At 45.9% G+C, this 24,695-nt stretch overlaps 1 protein-coding gene across 1 annotated transcript in view; it reads right to left on the minus strand.

The window, feature by feature from the left end:
* Positions 1 to 4,242: 4,242 nt before the first annotated feature.
* LOC149438072 (uncharacterized) overlaps positions 4,243 to 24,695 on the minus strand; it is a 58,535-nt gene continuing 38,082 nt past the window's right edge. Inside the window, exons 9-14 of the mRNA XM_089660291.1 lie at positions 22,808 to 22,869; positions 21,531 to 21,679; positions 15,433 to 18,096; positions 9,490 to 9,605; positions 7,282 to 7,395; positions 4,243 to 5,551 (exon numbers count right to left, since the gene is read on the minus strand). Coding sequence (XP_089516417.1) covers positions 5,525 to 5,551; positions 7,282 to 7,395; positions 9,490 to 9,605; positions 15,433 to 18,096; positions 21,531 to 21,679; positions 22,808 to 22,869 — 3,132 coding nt within the window. The 3' untranslated portion in view covers positions 4,243 to 5,524. The remainder of the gene's footprint in view (positions 5,552 to 7,281; positions 7,396 to 9,489; positions 9,606 to 15,432; positions 18,097 to 21,530; positions 21,680 to 22,807; positions 22,870 to 24,695) is intronic.

Consider the following 24,695-nt stretch of genomic DNA (forward strand, 5'->3'; position numbering starts at 1 on the left):
TCAGCGAGCACCATTACTGGACTGTGATTTATTTATTTATTGATTTATTCATTCATTTATTCATTTGCTTTGGTTTCATTTATTATTTATATCTGCCCGCAATATAGTAACATTACACAGTGCTGCATTTTCTTTATATATATATTTTTGGGACTTTTATGTGTTTTCCTTGAATGTTCAGCTGCTGACCATTGGAGCGCTCACTGTATTTTTTATACTCTCATAAATCTAGGTATAGATATGAAGGTAGCAGCTAGCATTCAGGGTATTGGAAACAGTCCCAGAATACAAATATGTAAAAGTAATAGTGCAGCGCTATAAATGAACGTTATCAATCATAAACGCATGTAAAGTAATTGCAATAATGATGTAAACTGGTAAATGGTGCTAAAAAAAAGTTCATATAATCATTCCTGAATAATGGAATGTCCTTCGTGTGAGAGTACCAACTCAGAGAGTGCCTATGAATAGCACGTGTGGTTTATCCGTACAAACAACAAATAACATACACATACAGTTGTGTTCAAAATAATAGCAGTCAGACATCACTAACCGGATCAATCACTGTTTTTGGTAGAAATGATATTTCTTCATGGCAAATAATTTACTAGCAGGTGTAGCAGAGTAATAGAAATCCAACAGACCCAACAGTCATGACATGCATGCTGCTGATTCTGTGTCATTGAATCACTCATTGAAAGGGGCGTGTTCAAAATAATAGCAGTGTGGAGTTCTATTAGTGAGGTCATTCATTCTTTGAAAACAGGTGGCAATTATTGCCCTTATTTAAAGAAGGAAGGCAGCAAATGTTGGACATGCTGGTTACAGTGCATTTCTCTCTGAAATTCTGAGGAAAATGGGTCGTTCCAGACATTGTTCAGAAGAACAGCGTACCTTGATTAACAAGTTGATTGGAGAGGAGAAAACATATAAAGAAGTGCAGAAAATGATCGGCTGCTCAGCTAAAATTATTATTATTATTATTATATAGTATTTATAAAGCGCCAATGGTTCGCTCAGTGCTGTACATTACAAAGGGGGACAGAACATGTGACAGAACAATACCAATACAATGCGATACACGAGGGGATCGAGGGCCCTGCTCTTTCGAGCTTACAATCTAGGAGGGAGGGGATAGTGGTACAGGAGGAGATAGCTGTGGGGGATGGAGTGGTAGGAAGAGTGGAGGAGGTCGGCAGGTTAGCAGGGGGTTGGGTAAGCTTCCCTGAAGAGATGGATTTTCAGGGTGCGCCTAAAGGAGAGGAGAGTAGGTGATAATCTGATGGGTTGGGGCAGGGAGTTCCAGAGGATGGGTGACACCCTGGAGAAGTCCTGGAGGCGGGCATGGGAGGAGGAGACCAGGGAACTAGAGAGAAGGAGTTCTTGTGAGGAGCGGAGTGTGCGTGTTGGGTGGTACTTGGATAATAGGTCGGTGATGTAGTTTGGGGCAGTATGGTGGACAGCTTTGTACGTCAGTGTTAGGATTTTGAATTTGATCCGTTGCGCTATCGGAAGCCAGTGGAGGGATTGGCAGAGGGGGGTGGAGGAAATGGAGCAGTTGGAAAGGTGAATGAGTCTGGCAGCCGTATTCAGGATGGACTGAAGCGGGGATAGCCTGTGGTGAGGCAGGCCAGTGAGGAGGGAGTTGCAGTAGTCGAGTCGTGATATGATGAGGGAGTGGATGAGCTGTTTAGTGGTTTCTGGGGTTAGGAACGTGCGGATTTTGGCGATGTTGCGGAGGTGGAGTCTGCATGAGTTTGTTTGTGATTGGACTTGGGGCTGGAAGGATAAGTTGGAGTCCAGAATGACACCAAGTACTCTGGCCTGCGGGGCGGATTTGATGGTGGCATTGGCGTTGATCGCAAATGCTTTAAAATGGCAACCAAATCCTGAACGACGTGGAAGAAAACGAAAAACTACCATTCAAATGGATAGAATAGCCAAAATGGCGCAGACTCAGCCAACAATCAGCTCCAGGAAGATGAAAGAAGGTGTGACGTTCCCTGTGAGGACTGTTACAATTAGAAGACCCCTATGTGAAGCCAAGCTATCTGCAAGAAGTCCCCGCAAAGTCCCACTGTTGGAAAAAAGACGTGTGCTGAAGAGGTTACAATCTGCCAAAGAGCACATTGACTGGCCTAAAGAGAAATGGCGCAACATTTTGTGGACTGATGAAAGTAAGATTGTTCTTTTTGGGTCTAGTGGGCGGAGACAGTTTGTCAGACGACCCCCAAACACTGAATTCAAGCCACAGTACACTGTGAAGACAGTGAAGCATGGTGGTGCAAGCATCATGATATGGGGATGTTTCTCATACTACGGTGTTGGGCCTATTTATCGCATACCAGGGATCATGGATCGGTTTGAATACATCAGAATACTTGAAGAGGTCATGCTGCCTTATGCTGAATAGGAAATGCCCTTGAAATGGGTGTTCCAACAAGACAACGACCCCAAACACACCAGTAAACGTGCAACATCTTGGTTCCAGACCAACAAGATGGACGTTATGGAGTGGCCAGCCCAATCCCTGGATCTTAATCCAATAGAAAACTTGTGGGGTGACATCAAAAATGCCGTTTCTGAGGCAAAACCAAGAAATAGAGAAGAACTGTGGAATGTGGTCCAATCATCCTGGGCTGGAATACCTGATCACAGGGGCCAGAAGTTGGGGGACTCCATGCAACACAGATGTACAGCAGTTCTCAGAAACAGTGCGACTACAACCAAATATTCATGAAGTCATTCAAAGGAAAGCAAAATCTTCAAACATTTCTCAGTTTATATAGTGAATGTTTGAGTTTGTAAAGAAGAATACAAACACTGCCATTTTTTTTGAACCGTCTAATATTCACTTTTCTTCAATTTTTTTAGAGGAACAACACAAATGTGATGTATTTTTCTTCATGTTGTGATTTGGAATAGAATGTGTCGTGTTCCCAATGCATTTGTGTGGATGGAAATAAAAGCTATTAGAAGGATTTTCAGCTTTATCCACTTTTTTCAACACACTGCTATTATTTTGAACACAACTGTATATGGTATCGCTGCGATTGTCAAGAGCTGGAGAATTTATTTTGGGTTGTTCTTTGGTGGTAGGTTATGGTAGTAACAAGAAATACACAAATAAATTAAAAAAAAGATTTTTTTTATTATTTTGGGCCAGTTTTCCAAAAAAAATAATAATCAGGAGATATCCATTACCATTTACCACCAAATGAAAGCTCAATTTGTCCTGAAAAAAACTGCAGTATGTGCACTATTGTTTCTGGGCTGTACTCCGGGTACAGACAACAAATAACATACACATCTATGATATCGCTGAGATCGTCAGGAGCTGGAGAATTTACTTTGGGTTGTTCTTTGGTGGTAGGTTATGGTAGTAACAAGAAACACACAGCTAAATAAAAAAAAAAGTTTTTTTTTTTTTTACTATTTTGGGCCAGTTTTCAAAAAAAAAAAAAAAAATCTGGAGATATCCATTACCACTTGTCACCAAATTAAAGCCCAATTTGTCCTGAAAAAAATGCGGTATAATGTGCGCTATTGTTTCTGGGCTGCACTACGGGGACAAATAACAGACATCTATGGTATCGCTGCGATCGTCAAGAGCTGGAGAATTAATTTTGGGTTGTTCTTTGGTGGTAGGTTATGGTAGTAACAAGAAACACACAAATAAATAAAAAAAATATTTTCTTTTTATTATTTTGGGCCAGTTTTTAATCAGGAGATATCCATTACCATTTACCACCCAATGAAAGCCCAATTTATCCTGAAAAAACTGCGGTATAATGTGCGCTATTGTTTCTGGGCTGCACTACGGGGACAAATAACAGACATCTATGGTATCGCTGCGATCGTCAAGAGCTGGAGAATTTATGGATCTGGAACATAATGGATCAGACTCCGATCCATTATGCTCAATCCGCAGATCCGATCCATCCTGCGGGGATCATGCAACCTATACAGGGTGACACCGGACCCGCTCCACGAAAAGGTACGTTTTATTTTTTTTTATTTTTTTGGGCCAGTCTTTAATCAGGAGATATCCATTACCATTTACCACCAAATGAAAAATTTGTCCTGAAAAAAAAAAACGTGGTATAATCCACCTGGATGTATGAAGTAGTTGTGATGATCTGGACGGTTTTACTAACACGTCAACGTTGTAAAATTGTGCTTAGGCATTTAGATTTGTTTTACTCATAGGCGTGAAGGGGTTAATAACGACAACAGCAGACCTGCCATGACATTCGTTTATTAAGATCGCTATAAATAAGATGAATCAGAATAAATATCAGATTCCGCGACCTGACGTGTAACACATTTATTAAAGAGATGCGCAGTAGGAATCATAAATAAATACAAATCATCTTTTAAAAAATAAATTAGAACACATTTGTTAATTAGCAGGTTCATTAAGGAGCTTTGCAGTGAGTATTGTGCCTATAACTGCAGCGCGTCCCATTAGATTGCATTGGTCGGTATAGCTGGGTACAGTAAATTCGGTTCCTTGAAGGGTCAGCCAGGGGCGGACTGACAACTCATGGGGCCCCCAGGCAGGGGCGGACTGACAACTCATGGGGCCCCCGGGCAATAGGGGATCATGGGGCCCCTGTGTCCTTGCCCAAACTCAAAAAAGCCTATGAAAAAGGTACCAGGGGCATCTCATGGGGCCCCCTACTGACCCCGGGCCCTCGAGCAGTGCCCGAGTTTCCAAGTGGTCAGCTCGCCTTTAATGACATTTAAAGCGCTGAGCAAACTGTTGGCGCGATATAAATCCTCTATAATAATAATTTGCCAAGAACATCCCCATGTAATACAGTGTCCTCAGTATATGAACCATTTGAGCTCCGGAAGACTTTACCCCCCGTCCTGACCAGACCATTTTTTGCTAATTAGTGCTGCATTACTCGAACTGGCAATTGAGCGGTCGTGCAACGCTGTTGAGATTTCTGTCAATTTTTTTAAGCATTTTTGTTTTTTTTGTGGTATTTGATTGTTTTTTTAATTTTTTATTATGCATCCGATAATTTTGAAAAAAAAAAATGTTTTTTTTTGCTGTCTGCTATACAAAAAGGGCTGAACAAAATGCATTAAAAAAAGTGTGTAGAAAAATGCAAAATGAACTGCGAAAAGCACTTGCAAAATGGACAAACTGCGTACGTGTGAACGGAGCCTTACCCACGCATGCGCAGTCTGCTCTCGCTCACGGCTCGGCGTGCTGTGAGAGTGAAAGAGAGCCGACTGCACATGCGTGGGTTTCGTGGCCAATACTAATATACAATAATATGACCTGAGAAGTGAAATTCGGTGCATTTTTCTGCCTAATAAATACTGCGTGTCCAAGGTTCCAGATCCGGGGATCGAGTATTGGAAACAGATCCACAACATGACGTCATGATCAGCGATCCCCGCAGAGGCGGGGCATGACAGTATCATCGTTTCTTATTGCACGTGTCCCTGGATACAGATCAAACATTCAGATTTCTCCGGAGAATTCAGACTTGGCCAGCGGATCGGTCTAAGACCTAGGAGTGTATCTTCCAGTCTGAGAAAAGAGGAAAATATTAATAAATACGAGGAAATAAATACCAACCGGGGCGGACTGACAACTCATGGGGCCCCCGGGCAATAGGGGATCATGGGGCCCCTGCATCCTTGCCCAAACTCAAAAAAGCCTATGAAAAAGGTACCAGGGGCATCTCATGGGGCCCCCTACTGACCTCGGGCCCTCGGGCAGTGACCAAGTTTCCAAATGGTCAGTGCGCCCCTGATACCGGCACAGAGGTCACCTGCAAAAACAGATCGGCATCAAATGAAAATAAAAGTCTAAGGGCCGGTTCACACTATAGAAACGCAGTCCAGATGAGTTCCAAATGCGTTTCCGCATGCGCATTCTGATGCTTTTTGGTGCATTTTTTAATGCTTTTTCGATGCTTTTTCTTAAATTTAAATAGGGACATGTGCATTCCAGTGGGTTTTGTGATGCGTTTTGGTGCATTCTGGTGCTTTTTTGATGCATTCCAGTTCATTTTTCCCCCTCTCTTTTTCTTCAATGTAAATAGGGACATGTGCTTTCCAGCACATTTTGGTGCGTTTTTGATGCATTTTATCACGTTCCAGTGCAGTTCTGTGCAGAAAAAATGCAGCCTGTTCTACTTTTTCTTTCTGCAACCGTAACGCACTGGAACTGAAAGCACTGATGTGAACTATGACACTGACAACCATATCACCTACTTTCTGTGCGTTTTGGATGCAGATAAAAAGCAACTGAAATGCATTTCGTGTGAACCAGCCCTTAGAGCAGGGATGTCAAACTGGCGGCCCTCCAGCTGTTGTTGCTGGCTGCTTGATAGTCTATTGATGCTGGCTTCTGGGAGATCTGTTGTAGCTGCTTGGGGTCTATTGATGCTAACTGCTGGGAGATCTGTTGTCGCTGCTGGGGGGGGGTCTATTGATGCCACCTGCTGGGAGATCTGTTGTAGCTGCTGGGGGTCTATTTCTGGCTGATGGGAGATCTGTTGTAGCTGCTGGGAGGTCTATTGATGCTGGCTGCTGGGAGATCTGTTGTAGCTGCTGGGGGTCCATTGGTTCTGGCTGCTGGGAGATCTGTTGTAGCTGCTGGGGGTTTATTGTTTCTGGCTGCTGGGAGATCTGTTGTAGCAGCTGGGGGGTCTGTTGATGCAGGCTGCTGGGAGATCTGTTGCAGCTGATGGGGGTCTATTGTTGCTGGCTGCTGGGAGATCTGTTGTAGCTGCTGGGAGTCTATTGTTGCTAGGGTTTTTTTTGTGGCTGGAGGAATCTTCTGTTGCTGGTGGGGTCTAATGTTGCCGTCTGCGGAGATCTATTTTTCTGCTTTTCTTGTTATCATTAACAAATTCCACACAAATTATTTAGCACCACAAAATGGTACTTCTCTAAAAGAGGCGGGACTGGGAGCTGGGTAGGGGGTGGAACCAAATGAAAGTGCTCGGAGGTGGGTAAGGGGGCGTAGACAAGGGACTCTTGGGATGGGGGGGTCCTGCACCTATTTTTTGAGAAAATAAATCCCTGCTTCTTTCCATAGTCACCACATGGATGGAAGAGTCTACAATGTCTTTGTATGCTGTAGTATTAGCAGCATCCTTCACTGGAAATGTTTCTATAGAATTCCTGTGTCCTCAGACAGCGCCCCCTACACATGGACTGGACCTATCACAGTCCATACACCTTGCCCTGTCATTTCATTGCCCGCCCAGGAAGGGCACATTTTCAATTTCAGGATCAAATGAGTCTTACCCTGGATGTTGGTACTGTCATTTCGTAACTTCGCACCCTCATTCCACTCTCTGGAAAGCTATAGGACGGGATCTCTCTTGAAATCATGGTATTAAAAGATCCAAATCTGGCCACCTGTGGAATAAAAAGGGAAGAGGGTGAGCACACAAAACGAATGGTATGGAGTGATAAACAACAAACTAATAAAAAGTGGCAACATAATCCTATAAAAGACATTATGGGGTTGATTTACTAACACTGGAGAGGGCAAAATCTGGTGCAGCTGCGCATTGGGAGCCAATCAGCTTCTACCTTCAGCTTGTTCAGTTACCCCAGGTTCACACCCAAGCGTTTTGCAGAAACGCAGTACAGTCCATTTAACATGGTTTCCTATGGGACAGGTTCACATCTTCGTGTTTTCACCCGGTGAGTTTTTTGGAAAAAGGTGCTTTGGGGGGGGGGGGGGGGGAGCCCCCCTGCCCCAATGCTCACCCTCCATGTTGAGGGCATGTGGCTTGGTATAGTTCAGGGTGGGGCACTTGCTAGTCCCTCCCCTTTTCTAACCTGCCAGGCTGCATACTCACATAAGGGTTTAGTATGGATTTTGGGGGGATCCCCATGCCATTTTTTTAATGTTGGTGTGGTGGTTCCTCTCAAAACCCATATCAGACTTGAATGGCTTGGTATGAATGGGGGGGCCCACTCCATTTATCGTGTTTTGTGCTCTATAAGACGCACCTAGGTTTTAGAGGAGGAAAACAAGAAAAAAAAATATTCTGAACCAATGGACTGCAGACACAGTACAGGAGATGACCAGAGACTGCGGACACAGTACAGGAGATGACCAGAGACTGCGGACACAGTACAGGAGATGGACCAGAGACTGCGGACACAGTACAGGAGGTGACCAGAGACTGCGGACACAGTACAGGAGGTGACCAGAGACTGCGGACGTAGTACAGGAGATGACCAGAGACTGCGGACAGCACAGGGATGACCAGAGACTGCGGACATAGTACAGGAGATGACCAGAGACTGCGGACATAGTACAGGAGATGACCAGAGACTGCAAACATAGTACAGATGACCAGAGACTGCGGACACAGTACAGGAGATGACCAGAGACTGCGGACATAGTACAGGAGATGACCAGAGACTGCAAACATAGTACAGATGACCAGAGACTGCGGACATAGTACAGGAGATGACCAGAGACTGCAGACATAGTACAGGAGATGACCAGAGACTGCGGACATAGTACAGGAGATGACCAGAGACTGCGGACATAGTACAGGAGATGACCAGAGACTGCGGACATAGTACAGGAGATGACCAGAGACTGCGGACACAGTACAGGAGATGACCAGAGACTGCAGACATAGTACAGGAGATGACCAGAGACTGCAGACATAGTACAGGAGATGATCAGAGACTGCGGACACGGTACAGGAGATGACCAGAGACTGCGGACATAGTACAGATGACCAGAGACTGCGGACAGTACAGGAGATGACCAGAGTCTGCGGACCTTTGGGGAGGGAGGGGGAGCGGGTACCTGAAGTTGTCCTTTCTTTAGTGTGGGCACGCTGGCTTCTTCCCGCTCCGGCTTCTGTGACAGCCGGGTGCCCACTGCGCATGCGCGAGAAGCGCTGCGCTTTGTGAAAGGCCCAGTGCATTCTGGGACCTGTCATGTGTCCCAGAAGTCGCCGAACCATTCACAAAGCGCAGCGCTTCTCGCACATGCGCAGTGGGCACCCGGCTGTCACAGAAGTCGGCGCGGGAAGACTACAGCGCTGGACAGAGGAACAGGTGAGGTCCTGCAGGAGAGAAGAGCTGAGCGGCCGGCCCGGTATTCTTACATGGTGGCGGCGGCGGAAATACCAGACCGGCCGCTCCATATTCGCTCCATAAGAGGCACTGACATTTTCCCCCCTTTTTTGGGGGGAAAAAAGTGCGTCTTATGGAGTGAAAAATACGGTAAAAAAATAGTTACCAGGCAATGCCGGAAATTCTTTTTACATTCAGCTGACAGATGTGTGGGATATCTTACCACATACTCGGATGTGCTAAGATACCGCTTAGTGAATTGTCCCCCTGGGTTCCAAGTTCGCAGTCGAACTTTCGCTAGGTTTAATATTCGATCGTGAACCGGGCAGGGGGATGTTTGGCCCATCAGAGTACATAACTACGCACTGTATGAATATGTCCTACCAGAATATTAACACTTACCAGAAATCCACCCGCTAGAATAGCAACCACCGCAACAGCCGCCAACACAATGAGAGCAATGCCATATCCAGGGATATATCCGGAGACGCCAGAGGTGTCACTTCCAACATTTTGAGCTGGATGGAAAAAAAATATAAAGTTGTGTAAAGAGTTGAACAGAGATATTTTGAACCTAACCAAGTCTAAAACCTCTCTAAGGTAAGGGCAGGGGGTGATCCTAACAAAGGGGGTTACTTGGGATGCCAATAGTTGGGTGCCTACAAGACCCAGTGATGGAAATCCAGCACTGGAATGTTCTGAAGTACGGGAACCGCGTGGTGCCTGGACGTCCCTGTGATAGTCTTTAGATCAACACCTCTGGATCAAGTTCTCTGGATTTCAAGGTCTGAGGGACCTCAATTTCTGCCCAAGTCAACAGGCTGACAAAAGCCTATCCATTCCTTTACAAACATACCCTTTGTTCTCTAAAGTGACCCATGCCGCTTCTCTTGCTATCTTGTTCTAGAGTCCCTTAGAGTCCCTAGAGTCTCTCTCTCTCTTTTTTCTCTCTTCCCTCTCTCCCCCCTCTCTCTCTTCTCTCCTCTCTCTTCCCATATCTCTCTCTCCCCTCTCTCTCTTTTTCTCTCTTCCCTCTCCCCCCCTCTCTCTCCCCCCCCCTCTCTTCTCTCCTCTCTCTCCATCTCTCTCTCTTCTTTCCCTCTCTCTCGCTTCCCCCTCTATATCCCTGCCCTCTCTCTTCTCTCCTCTCTCTCCATCTCTCTCTCCCCTCTCTCTCTTCTTTCCCTTTCTCTCGCTTCCCACTCTATATCTCTGCCCTCTCTCTTCTCTCCTCTCTCTCTCCATCTCTCTCTCTCCCCCCCTCTATTCTCTCTTCCCCCTCTCTCTCTTCCCCATCTCTTCCACCCTCTCTCTCTCTCCATCTCTCTCCCTCTCCTCTCTCCCCCCCCCTCTCTCCCCTCTCTTTTGTCCCTCTCTCTCTCCCTCCCCCCCTTCCCCCCTCTCGTCCCAGTTTTCTACCAACCCTTACATAGCAGCTGTGAAGTTCTGTGTAAAAAAAAAAATGGCCTTACATTCGGATATCCAATCTGCAGCCTGTGTACATATAAAGCTGACCATACACTACACTAGACATGTGCGGTGTGTTTCATTTTGAATTGAAACGCAGATGAATTTTTCATTATTCGGAGATTCTGATGTATTCGAATTTCCAAATGATAATGGTCACGAGTTTAAACGAACGAAATGAAATCATGGCCTTAATTCAAATTTTAAAAAAAGACATCGAATTTCATTGGTCATGGATGGTTGGTGAGCACAATATATTGTCTCATGGTGGTGGAGCACAAAGGATCTGCGTGGAGCAATTTATTTGGCACCAGAAGATTATCCACCATTGTTTTGTGATCTACAATCTGGTGTGGGACTTTTGTTTTTTGTTTTTGTTCTTGACTCATTAACCACATTCGTGCCGCCCTACAGCAGATATACTGCTACAGGGCGGCAGGGGTGTGCAAAATCACACACACACATATATATATATATATATATATATATATATATATATATATATATATATAAATATACATACATACATGATTTTGCATTTCCATAGAGGGCATCCTACCCATGCCACTATTCGCGGCGTGGCTGTCAATCACCAGGTCCTAGCTGGTGATTACTTGCGCCCAGTGATTGCCAAGAATCTCCGTCAGGGGGGTGAACTGTTTGTAAACAATAAAGATCTCTCCCCTGTCAGCTCCTGCACACTACTTTGCATGGCTGTGAATAGCACAGCCATGCAAAACAGTGTGCTTACAGTGAAGCACACACACAACCCTCATACAGTAGTAAAACAGCACACAGTTAACCCTTTGATCGCCCCACATGTTAAAAACCCCTTCCTGCCCAGTGCCATTAGTACAGTGTCAATGCTTTTTATTAGCACTGATCACTGTATTGGTGTCACTGGGGATGTCAGTGACACCAAGTCAGTTCCCCCCCAGTGTCAGAATGCTAGTAAAAAAAAAAAAAAAAAAATCCTAGTATATATACCGCCATTTGTAGACGCTATTACTTTCACGTACACCAATTTACACAAATAGTTTTTTGGGGTTTTTTTTTAGCAAAGACATGTCACAGAATACATTTTGGCCTAAATTTATGACACAATTTGACTTTTTAAATTTTTTTACTAGACATGTTTAATAGCAAAAAGTCAAAATATGTTGTTTTTTTTCCTCAAAATTGTCGGCCTTTTTTTATAGCGCAAAAAAATAAAAATCGCACAGGCAATCAAATACCACCAAAAGAAAGCCCAATTCGTGGGGAAAAAAGGACGAAAATTTCATTTGGGTGCAGCGTTGCATGACCGCGCAATTGTCAGTTAAAGAAACGCAGTGCAGTAACGCAAACAAATGACCTGGTCAGGGAGGGGGGAAAATCCTCAGGTGGGCGAGGGGTTAATTTATATCACTTTTTAGGTCTTTACATGTTTCTCTGACAGTTGGAATATTGTTCACCTGATATGTATGTTTAGCACCATACCGTATTTTATTATATGGTCACAAGTGATTGTCCATCCAAGGGGCAGCTCACATTTTATGTTTTATTTTGTTGGCACGCTAAGTGGTTGAGTAATTCTTTATATTGTATTGCATTGAAGATTCGCTGTTTGTGTGACGCAGTATATATATATATATCACTTCTTGTATGTAAAGAGAAGGCGCTTCGTTTCTCACTAAATAGATCCTATTTCTTGTTGATTTTGTCCTAAATGATTGATTTTTACACAGAATTTTTTCACAGCCGGGGTTTGTTAGAGAGCTGCGACGTGGGGGGGGGTGGATCGCTAAAGCGCTTACAACCAGCCCCTATATATATTATTGTATATAGATACTAATAGATGGGAGAGCAAAGAAAGAACAGCATGGGTCACTTTAAAGTGGAACAGTATATTAACCCCTTCCAGTCCGGACACTTTCACCCCCTTCCAGTCCGGACACTTTCCCCCCCTTCCAGTCTGGACACTTTCCCCCATTCCAGTCCGGACACTTTCCCCCCCTTCCAGTCCGGACACTTTCCCCCCCTTCCAGTCTGGACACTTTCCCCCATTCCTGTCCGGACACTTTCCCCCCTTCCAGTCCGGACACTTTCCCCCCCCTTCCAGTCCGGACACTTTCCCTCCCTTCCAGTCCGGACACTTTCCCCCCCTTCCAGTCCGGACACTTCCCCCCCCTTCCAGTCCGGACACTTTCACCCCCTTCCACTCCGGACACTTTCCCCCCCTTCCAGTCCGGACACTTTCACCCCCTTCCAGTCTGGACACTTCCCCCCCCTTCCAGTCCGGACACTTTCCCCCCCTTCAAGTCCGGACACTTTCCCCCTCTTCCAGTCCGGACACTTTCCCCCCTTCCAGTCCGGACACTTTCCCCCCCCTTCCAGTCCGGACACTTTCCCCCCCTTCCAGTCCGGACACTTTCCCCCCCTTCCAGTCCGGACACTCCCCCCCCCTTCCAGTCCGGACACTTTCACCCCCTTCCAGTCCGGACACTTCCCCCCCCTTCCAGTCCGGACACTTTCCCCCCCTTCCACTCCGGACACTTTCACCCCCTTCCAGTCCGGACACTTTCCCCCCCTTCCAGTCCGGACGCTTTCCCCCCCTTCAAGTCCGGACACTTTCCCTCCCTTCCAGTCCGGATACTTTCCCCCCTTCCAGTCCGGACACTTTCCCCCCCTTCCAGTCCGGACACTTTCACCCCCTTCCAGTCCGGACGCTTTCACCCCCTTCCTGTCCGGACACTTTCACCCCCTTCCAGTCCGGACGCTTTCACCCCCTTCCTGTCCGGACGCTTTCACCCTCTTCCTGTCCAGGCCAATTTTCAGCTTTCAGCGCTGTCACACTTTGAATGACAATTGCGCGGTCATGCAACACTGTACCCATATGAATTTTTTAGCATTTTTTTTAGACAGATAAAGCTTTATTTTGGTGGTATTTATTCGCCACTGGGATTTGTTTTTTTGCTCTATAAGTGAAAAAGTCCCAAAATTTTGAAAAAAAGTGTTTTTCTTATAACATTTTGCAAATAAATAATCTTTCTTTATATCTTGGCCAAAATTTATTCAGTAATCTTTTTCGTAAGAAAAAAAACCCAAATTAGTTTATAACCATATATTATAATTTTTCAAAATTTTTTTTTACATTTTTAGTTTATTTTTTTATATTATTATTTATGGTTTTTTTTTTTTTTTTTACAAACTGTCACCCTAGCAGTTTATCACCATAGTGACACTGTACTACTTGCGGGGGGTGATGAAGATTTTTTTTTTTACACTGATTGCTTTTACACCCATAAAGGATGTAAAAGCAATCATTTATCCTTCTCTCTGGCTGCATTCTTGCAGCCATTGAGAAATACTATGTGAGCTGTGATTGGTCACAGCTTGTCACATGGTACAAGGCTGTTGAGAATAGCCTTGTACCATGTGACCTCTGTGATCATTCACAGATTTCACACGTAGTAAGCAATGATGTCAGAAGTGACATCTTGCTTACTACTCTTCATGTGATCACTGGTTGGCCAATCAGTGATCACATGATTGGGACCTCACACAGAGGTCTTGTACAATGATCGGTGTTACACTGTGTCCAGAGGACATAGCGGGCACCAGATCGTGCTGTTGCGCGCTCTCAGGGAGCGCGCACAAGCAGGGAGCAGGAAGACTGTTTATAAACGGCCACCCGACCCTGCACTGCTTGTAGCCCAATTCCAGGCTGAGCAAAAAAAAAAAAAAACATTAAGGGCTCATGTACACTGCAGCTGATAAACTGACATTTAGGAGCTTTTCTGCGTTTTTCTCAGCAGCCCCTGAACTCTCCCTAATGTTTTCCTATGTCCGTGTACACATCATCATTTACAGGCAGTTGAGTTTACAGTCTTTTTTTTGAATGCACCAAACTTGCGTTCAGAAGTAGATTTTATCAGCGTTTCAAACGCGAAACTCTTGTAAACGCGGCTAAACACGGCTAGTCACGTTTATAGGCATTTGGGGTTTAACTTTTATTTAACTCTTCCATTTCCAGATGCTATCCAGAACCTTTTCGCATCATGAAAAATGCATGGAAAGCAGTTTCCCGGTACTCAAATGGACCCGGTACACCATACTTTGAGGTTTTGCATGAAAAAAAATATGTTAGACGCGGCTGCAATAATTTCTGCACAGAAATGAGCCGGAACATCCAGACACCACAAAAAAAAAGACAGCTAATCTCAACACATACTGCTCTCTCTGCTTCTGCTCTCTCTAGTTCTCTCAAAATGTCTGAAATAGTTAATTATTTACTGTTTTCAGTGCTTTCTTGGCATTTTGGAAGGTCTCCTGAGGTTATCTTAATGCAAACACACATAAACATGGTATGCAAACTCGGCTAAACAGACGTTTTTTAATCTACGTTTTCCGTGGTTCAGAAGTGTCCCGTGTATATGGGGCCTTAATCTTCTAGCATGAGATAAAAATTAAAAAGCGACTCTGGCAGCTACACCAGCTTGGTGCTGTTTCCTTTCATCTACTGCTGTCCACTGCAGACTCACCAATCCATTCCTTCCTTTTTAACTAATTCAACCCACTTCCTGTGAGCTCAGGGTGTCAAAGCTCCGCCCCTTGCCCTGGGCTCACAGGAAAATACTGCAGAGAGTAGAAACACGTCATTAGGTGGCGCTGCTGCAGCATTTAGGTTTTTCTAGCCAGAGGAAGGTGTATATGCAGTTTTTTTCACTGTTGGGGGGGCAGGGGAGGTGCTCCAATGAAGGGAAGGGGCAAATCCAAGGTCTGCATTTGGTTATAACTTACTATGCCTTTCTCTGTGACATAATACAGTGCAATGCTGACTACAAATTCTATCACCCTTCATGTTGTAATTGAAGGTGTAGGGAAACCATGAAGTACCTTGTGCAGCACTGATTGCAGATGTTGTACTGGCTACATTTGAACCGGCTCCTGTAGTTCTTTGAGGTACAGATGTTGTGCTTGCTAAAAGTGGTGTTTTAGTGCTTCCAGGAGATGTGCTAGGTGCAGTTGTTTTGCTTCCTTCTGGGGGTGTAGTGCCTATTGGAGTTGTACGGGATCCAGGTGCTGTACTGCCTCCAGGAGTTGGGCTTGATCTAGGTGCTGTACTGGCTCCAGGAGTTGTGTTTGATCCAGGTGGTGTACTGGCTCCAGGAGTTGTGCTTGATCCAGGTGCTGTACTGGCTCCAGGAGTTGTGCTTGATCCAGGTGCTGTACTGGCTCCTGGAGTTGGGCTTGATCCAGGTGCTGTACTGGCTCCAGGAGTTGTGCTTGATCCAGGTGCTGTACTGGCTCCAGGAGTTGTGCTTGATCCAGGTGGTGTACTGGCTCCAGGAGTTGTGCTTGATCCAGGTGGTGTACTGGCTCCAGGAGTTGTGCTTGATCCAGGTGGTGTACTGGCTCCAGGAGTTGTGCTTGATCCAGGTGCTGTACTGGCTCCAGGAGTTGTGTTTGATCCAGGTGATGTAGTGGCTCCAGGAGTTGTGTTTGACCCAGGTGGTGTACTGGCTCCAGGAGTTGTGCTTGATCCAGGTGGTGTACTGGCTCCAGGAGTTGTGCTTGATCCAGGTGCTGTACTGGCTCCAGGAGTTGTGCTTGATCCAGGTGCTGTACTGGCTCCAGGAGTTGTGCTTGATCCAGGTGGTGTACTGGTTCCAGGAGTTGTGCTTGATCCAGGTGCTGTACTGGCTCCAGGAGTTGTGCTTGATCCAGGTGCTGTACTGGCTCCAGGAGTTGTGCTTGATCCAGGTGCTGTACTGGCTCCAGGAGTTGTGCTTGATCCAGGTGCTGTACTGGCTCCAGGAGTTGTGCTTGATCCAGGTGCTGTACTGGCTCCTGGAGTTGTGCTTGATCCAGGTGCTGTACTGGCTCCTGGAGTTGTGCTTGATCCAGGTGCTGTACTGGCTCCAGGAGTTGTGTTTGATCCAGGTGCTGTACTGGCTCCAGGAGTTGTGCTTGATCCAGGTGGTGTACTGGCTCCAGGAGTTGTGCTTGATCCAGGTGGTGTACTGGCTCCAGGAGTTGTGCTTGATCCAGGTGCTGTACTGGCTCCAGGAGTTGTGCTTGATCCAGGTGGTGTACTGGCTCCAGGAGTTGTGCTTGATCCAGGTGGTGTACTGGCTCCAGGAGTTGTGCTTGATCCAGGTGCTGTACTGGCTCCAGGAGTTGTGCTTGATCCAGGTGCTGTACTGGCTCCAGGAGTTGTGCTTGATCCTGGTGCTGTACTGGCTCCAGGAGTTGCTGTACTGGCTCCAGGAGTTGTGCTTGATCCAGGTGCTGTACTGGCTCCAGGAGTTGTGCTTGATCCAGGTGCTGTACTGGCTCCTGGAGTTGTGCTTGATCCAGGTGCTGTACTGGCTCCAGGAGTTGTGCTTGATCCAGGTGCTGTACTGGCTCCAGGAGTTGTGCTTGATCCAGGTGCTGTACTGGCTCCAGGAGTTGTGCTTGATCCAGGTGGTGTACTGGCTCCAGGAGTTGTGCTTGATCCAGGTGGTGTACTGGCTCCAGGAGTTGTGCTTGATCCAGGTGCTGTACTGGCTCCAGGAGTTGTGTTTGATCCAGGTGCTGTACTGGCTCCAGGAGTTGTGCTTGATCCAGGTGCTGTACTGGCTCCAGGAGTTGTGTTTGATCCAGGTGCTGTACTGGCTCCAGGAGTTGTGCTTGATCCAGGTGCTGTACTGGCTCCAGGAGTTGTGCTTGATCCAGGTGGTGTACTGGCTCCAGGAGTTGTGATTGATCCAGGTGCTGTACTGGCTCCAGGAGTTGTGCTTGATCGAGGTGCTGTACTGGCTCCTGGAGTTGTGCTTGATCCAGGTGCTGTACTGGCTCCTGGAGTTGTGCTTGATCCAGGTGCTGTACTGGCTCCAGGAGTTGTGCTTGATCCAGGTGTTGTACTGGCTCGTGAACTGGTACTTGATCCAGGTGCTGTACTGGCTCCAGGAGTTGTGCTTGATCCAGGTGCTGTACTGGCTCCAGGAGTTGTGCTTGATCCAGGTGCTGTACTGGCTCCAGGAGTTGTGCTTGATCCAGGTGCTGTACTGGCTCCAGGAGTTGTGCTTGATCCAGGTGCTGTACTGGCTCCAGGAGTTGTGCTTGATCCAGGTGCTGTACTGGCTCCAGGAGTTGTGCTTGATCCAGGTGCTGTACTGGCTCCAGGAGTTGTGCTTGATCCAGGTGGTGTACTGGCTCCAGGAGTTGTGCTTGATCTAGATGTTATTGCGGCTCCTGGAGTGGTACTGGATCCAGGAGTTGTACTCATTCCTGGAGTTTTGCTTGATCCAGGTGTTGTACTGGCTTGTGGACTGATACTGAATCCAGGTGCTGTTCTGGCTCCTGTAATTGTGCTCGATCCTGGTGTTGTGCTGGCTCCTGGAGTGGTACTGGATCTAGGTGTTGTACTCATGCCTGGAGTTGTATGGGATCCAGGTGTTGTACTGGCTCCTGGAGTGGTACTGGATCCAGGGGTTGTACTGGCTTCTGGAGTTGTAGCTGGTGTAGCTGTACTAAGTGTTACTGAAGTTGTAGAAGCTGTAGTTGTAGTTGGTTCTGCAATGACATGAAAGGAACATTTTTTTAATGTTACTGTTTTACCAGCCTCTTTGGTTATTGAACATTGATTAAACACCCTACCGATATACTGTAGGTTTCCTAAGGGATCAGCGTCTTTTATCATCTTTGAGTTCTGTAACCTTTTCATCTTTAAAGGTAGAATGAATGAAGATTTCTTTATCAATGATTGAGGAATACCACTTACAAAGAACAGAGGGGTGAAGAGATTTGCCCCACGAAAAACATTTACCAGAAATGTTCATGTTCTTTGTTTAAATAACCCAAATATTATGTATAAAATAAACTGCAATCATTTTTATTCTCTTGTAAATCAGGTGGATAAACCTGTGGCAGTGCAGCTTCAGCATCTAAACCCTATTTGGGTGGTCTCATTTTTTTTTTAGTTCTTTGTTAACAAGTGGACATTTTTTAGGGTTAAAGCCTTTAGGGAGCTCCTATCACATGCATCAAAATTGTGTGCATTCTGGGTAAAAACTGCTTCTTCTTAAGGGGTCTGATGTTTAACCCCTTCCCGCCGATGCCTCCCGGCCCTTTAAGAGATTCAGACGCCGGGAGGCGGGGCGGTTGGGCTTGGTTTAGGAATCATGTGACCGCCGTGATGACACGTCACGGCGGTCACATGATCGGGAAAGGTCCCGTTCGAAAGAGCAGACCGGGACCTTTCCATGAGTACCACACATGTGTGCTGGGAGCACGCAGGGCGCGCGCTCTCAGCACATATGTATTTAGTTACATGGACGCAAATGTGCGGCCCCTCGGCGTCTAGGCCCAGACGCCGGGAGGCTGCACATTTGTGTGCGGCCGGCGCAAAGGGGTTAATGCAATAAAGAAATGCCCGCAGCGATAAAAGAAGAAAAGAATTAGCGCAGGGCAGGCATGACTAGGCCCAGAGTGGGAAGGAAGACGTGTAAGGGGTTAATGATTGTATTAGGGTTGGTAAAGGATAGCTGGGGGATCTGGTTGGTAGAGGAGAGTGTAGGTGGGGTCTTCTGCACTTTAGGGTGGGGTGTCCTGGGGAGGGGCGTCAGTTGGGAGCTGGACGTAGGAGAGAGAGCTTCCCTCCCGCCCTCCCTGTTTGGTGAGTGTTGTGTTCCTCCTGGGGGGGTTATTTCGGTTCCTGGGCGGTGGTTGGTCTTTGGAGGCGGTTCTTATCTTGGAGGTACAAAAATGGTGTGGGACCCATCGTTGGTATGGTGTGCCCGGAAACATTCCAGTTAACCGAGGTTTAACTGGAAGGTGGTGGTGCTGCACTGCGGACGGTATGGTTGTCTCCGAGCTGGTTGGTTGCGGCTGGAGGCCTAGTGGAATATGGTTGTCCGCAGGTGCATTTCGGATCGTTTTGGGGGGGCCTTCAAAGACCAACGACAACTCTTTATGTTTTCTGTTATAAGGAATGGTTGATGTGTTTAAACTTGATTTGTTAATAAAAGGCCGTGTTGGCCATTGTACTCCAAAATTGGTGTTGTGCTTTCTGTAAGTATAGTAAGTAAAGGGGATTGGTAGGGAAGGGAAATGGTGGTGTAGTGGGGTCTGGATGAACCTATCTCGGGTGCACTAGTCATGAGAAGATGTATCTCTGGATTCTTACGACGGCAATTCCACCAAAGGATCACTTGTAAAGAAGAGGCAGTACACTTTCTGTTTTGGTGACCAATGAGTCTAGAGGCGGGCACTTTGCTAATCCGTAGTCCTCCAACTATTGGACCCTTTGAGTGTATTGAGTTGAAAGCCTAAAACAAAATGAATGCAGCCACTACATCTACAGACTAGAAAGCTGCAATATATTACATATCTGATTTTGAATTTAAATATGTTTTAAAGTGCCCGTCATTAAGGTGGTTCTGTATTGGGTTCTGCCGGATTTGGCCGTTGGACTTGTTCTGGTTGTGTCTGGTTTAGTCTTTGTACTGGAAGACCCATCTGTTGTAGCAGGTCTTGTAGTTTTTACTCTGGTGGTTATTGATGTTGGCCATTATACAAAGGCATGGTTCTACAACCTATAGACTTTATATAAAATATAGGGGTTACATCTGTGCCGAGACTACAGCCGGACTCGCTGTTGAAACATATATCCAAGTGGAGAAAAGTCGGCACCCAGGCATTCAGTGCCTATAAAATCTTCTTTATTACAAAACCATAGGGACAAAAAGGATCCCATTTGTATAAAGATGCTGACGTGTTTCTGCCATTACTGGCCTTATTCGTAGCAAACTACAAAAGGATAACAGCACTCTAGGGTCAACAGTTAAACCTTTCAATGGAAGATTTATGTTTCCAATGAAAGGGATAACTCTTGACCCCGTCCTCCTAGTAAATCAAGTGAGAGGTTATTTAGAGTGCTGTTATCCTTTTGTAGTCTGCTACAACTAAGGTCCAAAAGGGCAGAAACTCGTCAGTGTCTTTTTGTGTATTGAATCAGTTTTGTTCCTTTGGGTTTGTAATAGAGGATTCCTGAGGTTGGTTCTCATAGTCATAGGGCTGGTTGTCATTGGGACGGTGCTGATTTTCTGCCTTGGGACGCCAACTCAACTAAAACTGGACATGTCTCTTTTTTAAATGCACAAAATGGTTCCCCTCTGTATTTTGTGGTGTACTGCAACATACATGAGGTGACCCCTGCTACTATTCTACAACCAAAAAAAGTTGATGTATCCAGGAGGGAAATTTTTCATTTCCTTTTCCGAGCCAGACCAGGTCCTGAGGATTTAGTAAAGGAGCCTGTAATGAGCAGCCCACCTTAAGCAAAAAACATTTCGTTTTTTCAATATACGAGTTGGGGGTCAGTGTGCAAGGTGCATTGGGTTGTTATTTAAAATGAATGCCCCCCTCATGTACTACACCAGGGGTCCCCATACTTTCTAAACATAGGGCCAGTTTATTGTGGTCCAGACTTTAAGGAGGGGGGAGGGGCAGACCGTGGCCATTGGGAGTGGAAAATGTACTGGTATCAGTGGGAATATACAACGTTCCATCTTTGATATTAGGGAAATTATTAGTGCCCCATCATTGGTGTCAGTAGCAGGAAAAGTGCCTGATCATTGGTGTCAGTGGGAGGAATAGTGCCTCATCATTGGTGTCAGTGGAAGGAATCGTACCCCATCGTTGGTGTCAGTGGAAGAAATAGTGCCTGAAGGACCAGACAAAGGCAAGCAAAGGGCCACATTCGGCCCCCATGGCGCAATTTGGAGGCCATAGCACTACACCATTGATCATGCATTACAATGTATTGTGGAGTTACATGTAAAACATGCCTCTTACTGTACGTTACTGCAACACATAGGGAAGAATCTCGACTTGGAGGGACTTTGCCATTGAGACATGTGGAATTCTGGGTATTTTGTATCATGGTCTTTATTCCCTGCTGCTCATAAACTTTTATTCAATGAATATTCCTTTATGGTTTCACCTACCTGGAGTTGTTGTGTTATCAAAAATGAGAGGGATGCCCCCCAGGGTGCCATTGTCTAGCCCATTCGTGTCAAAAACCCTTTGTACTGCCTCGTCACTATGATTGTTAGTTGGGAATTCTGCTGAAGTGTTGGTGATGGTGGAACCTGGCCTGTAGAGGAAACACAAAAATATATAAAATTTTGCTGCCTTCTTCCTGGTCAGATCTGCCGCTCACACAGACATACTCCTCTCTCTATAAACCCAGTACTATGTACAATGGCTGAACGAATACCGTGTACATCGATCTTCTTCAAAGTGAGCTAAACTCTCTTCCACTTCACATCCCCGAGACGTCATTGACCAAATATGATCATGTCCGTGTTTGGCCAAAGCTCTGACCCTTTTTTTATACCCAGCTGTCATCCATCGGAGTTGTCATTTGCGGGCGAACAGTCGCTGAGATTGCATCATGTTGAATATTTTTTTTCCCATAAGTCGAAGGGTGACGCTCATTGTGATTGACATGGATCTCCATCTCTATAAAATGCAATTGATATTGGATTGGCGCACATGCATAAAAATGCACGGAAGCGCAACTGACTGCAGGCGCAATTTTAGTGCGTTGTAATGTGATTGGGTCCTAAAATCTGCTGCATTCCTCTCTGGGTGTGGCAGTGAGTGATGCAGACGTTTTTAAAGGTCAGCACAAAGGGAGGTACGCAAATATGTGCCCCCCCCCCACGGCATAAAGCCCAGTGCAGTGAGGCCGCATATTTGTGTAGGTGTCAAGGGGTTAGGGTGAAAAACTTGTATTTGCTCCCGCCCCCAACCCCTCCCCCTTATACTTACCTGAGCCCAATCTCAATCTAGCCTGAGAGCAGTGACTCTCTCTACTCTCTCTCTCCTCACTGGACATGAAGGCAGCAGTGGTAGCTATTGGTTCCTGCTGCTGTCAGAGCCTGTGAGGAGAGATCAGGGATGGGTCAGCCCACCCACCCGCACTATGTGTGTCAATGGGCATACAGAGCCCGGTTCAGGATTGAGCCCCCATGAGTGCCCACAGAGCAAGCGACTTGCTCTGGGGGCACTCATGCTATGGGAGCACTCAAAAGTGGGGAGGAGCAAGGAGCACTAGCGGGGGACCCCAGAAGAGGAGAATTGGGACTCCTCTGTAGAAAACCATTACACAGAACAAGTAAGTATGATTTTGTCCTGTGAGCTGAAACTTAGGGGGGTGGGCTTCCCAGACCCCTGTACACCACCCCCTCCCTCATGTAATAACATTGGGTTAACTCACCTGTAGCTATACACAATGACTCTCATACAGTCACGGAAGGTTATCCGAATTAATATGAGCGCCTGCAAGGAGAATATCTAGAATTACTCTTCATATCTAGAATTACTCTTCATATCTAGAATTACTCTTCATATCTAGAATTATACTTCATATCTAGAATTACTCTTCATATCTAGAATTACTCTTCAGGTCTAGAATTACACTTCATGTCTAGAATTACTCTTCATATCTAGAATTACTCTTCATATCTAAAATTACACTTCATATCTAGAATTACTCTTCATATCTAGAATTACTCTTCATATCTAGAATAGCACTTCATGTCTAGAATTACTCTTCATATCTAGAATTACACTTCATATCTAGAATTACACTTCATATCTAGAATTACTCTTCATATATAGAATTACTCTTCATGTCTAGAATTACTCTTCATTTGTCATGTCCACATTTAAAAGCCTCGTATTTAGTTTGAGCATTTCATTGATGAAAATTTAATTGCAATTATTAGTTATAGTTTTTTTTTCCATGAAGAGTGTGGGAGGAGTAGAACCTCTGTTACATTGTTACCATTATACAGCGGGGGGGGGGGGGGGGGTTCAGCAGGAACGAGGGGGAATGCAGTTCCAGCACCTCCAGCACTGAATGTATTTACTGGCAAGGGGTGCCGGAGTGTACTGGAGGATCTACTGTTGCTGGCTGCTAAGGGATCTGTTATCACTGGGGGGGGGGGTAATATTTTTGTTTGGCAGTATTTTGTTGCTAGGGAGATCTATTGCTGCTGGAAGGGATATACTGCTGAGGGAGGGATCTTTTATCGATGGCTACTGGGGGATCTATTGTCACTGGAGAGGATCTATTTTTTGCTTGGCTGTCTATTGTTTCTGGGAAGGGGTGAATTGTTGCTGGAAGGGATCTAGTGCTGAGGGAGGGGTCTATTGTTACTGGCTCATGGTGAGTCTATTGATGCTGGCTGCTGGGGGAGATGTTGCAGTTTCTGGGGTCCATTGTTGCTGGGGAGATCTATTATTGCTGGAAGGGATCCACTGCTACTGGGAAGGATCTATAAGTCTTAGTCCTGGGGGATATATTGTCATTGAAGTGGATCTATTTTTTGCATGGCGGTGTATTGTTTCTGGGAAGGGGTTAATTGATTCTGGAGGGGATCTACTGATGAGTGAGGGGTCTATTGTTAATGGCTGCTTTTGAGTCTATTGATGCTGGCTGCTGGGGGATCTGCTGTTGTTTCTGGGGTTTTGTGTTGCTGGGGTGGAATTTTGTTGTGGGGGTCCCATGTTGCTGGGGAAATCTATTGTTGCTGGAAGGGATCTACTGCTGAGGTAAGGATCTATTATTGCTTGGTCCTTAAGGATTTATTGTCACTGGAGTGGATGTATTTTTTGTATGGTGGTCTATTGTTTCTGGGAAGAGGTCAGTTGTTTCTGGATGGAATGTACTGCTGAGGGAGGGGTCTATTGATGTTGGCTGCTGGTGAGTCTACTGATGCTGGCTGCAGGGGGATCTGTTGCTGTTTCTGGGGTCTATTGTTGCTGGGGAGATCTATTGTTGCTGGAAGGGATCTACTGCCGAGAGAGGGATCTATTATTGTTTGGTCCTGGAGGATATATTGTCACTGGAGAGAATCTATTTTTTGCATGGCGATCTATTGTTTCTGGGAAGGGGTCAATTGTTTCTGGAAGAGATCTACTGCTGAGGGAGGCGTCTATTGATGCTGGCTGCTGAGGGAGCTCTTGTTGTTTCTGGTATTTTGTTGCGAGGGTCCATTGTTGCTGGGGAGATCTATTGTTGCTGGAAGCAACCTGTGGACTCTGTAAGGTGGGGGCTCTGCAAGCTCTGACGTAAGACGGGGGTGTTGCATACTCTGAAG

This window comes from Staurois parvus, unplaced genomic scaffold (genome assembly GCF_062004578.1).
Source record: "Staurois parvus isolate SC_StPar_1 unplaced genomic scaffold, SC_StPar_1.0 ptg001221l, whole genome shotgun sequence".
NCBI lineage: Eukaryota > Metazoa > Chordata > Amphibia > Anura > Ranidae > Staurois > Staurois parvus.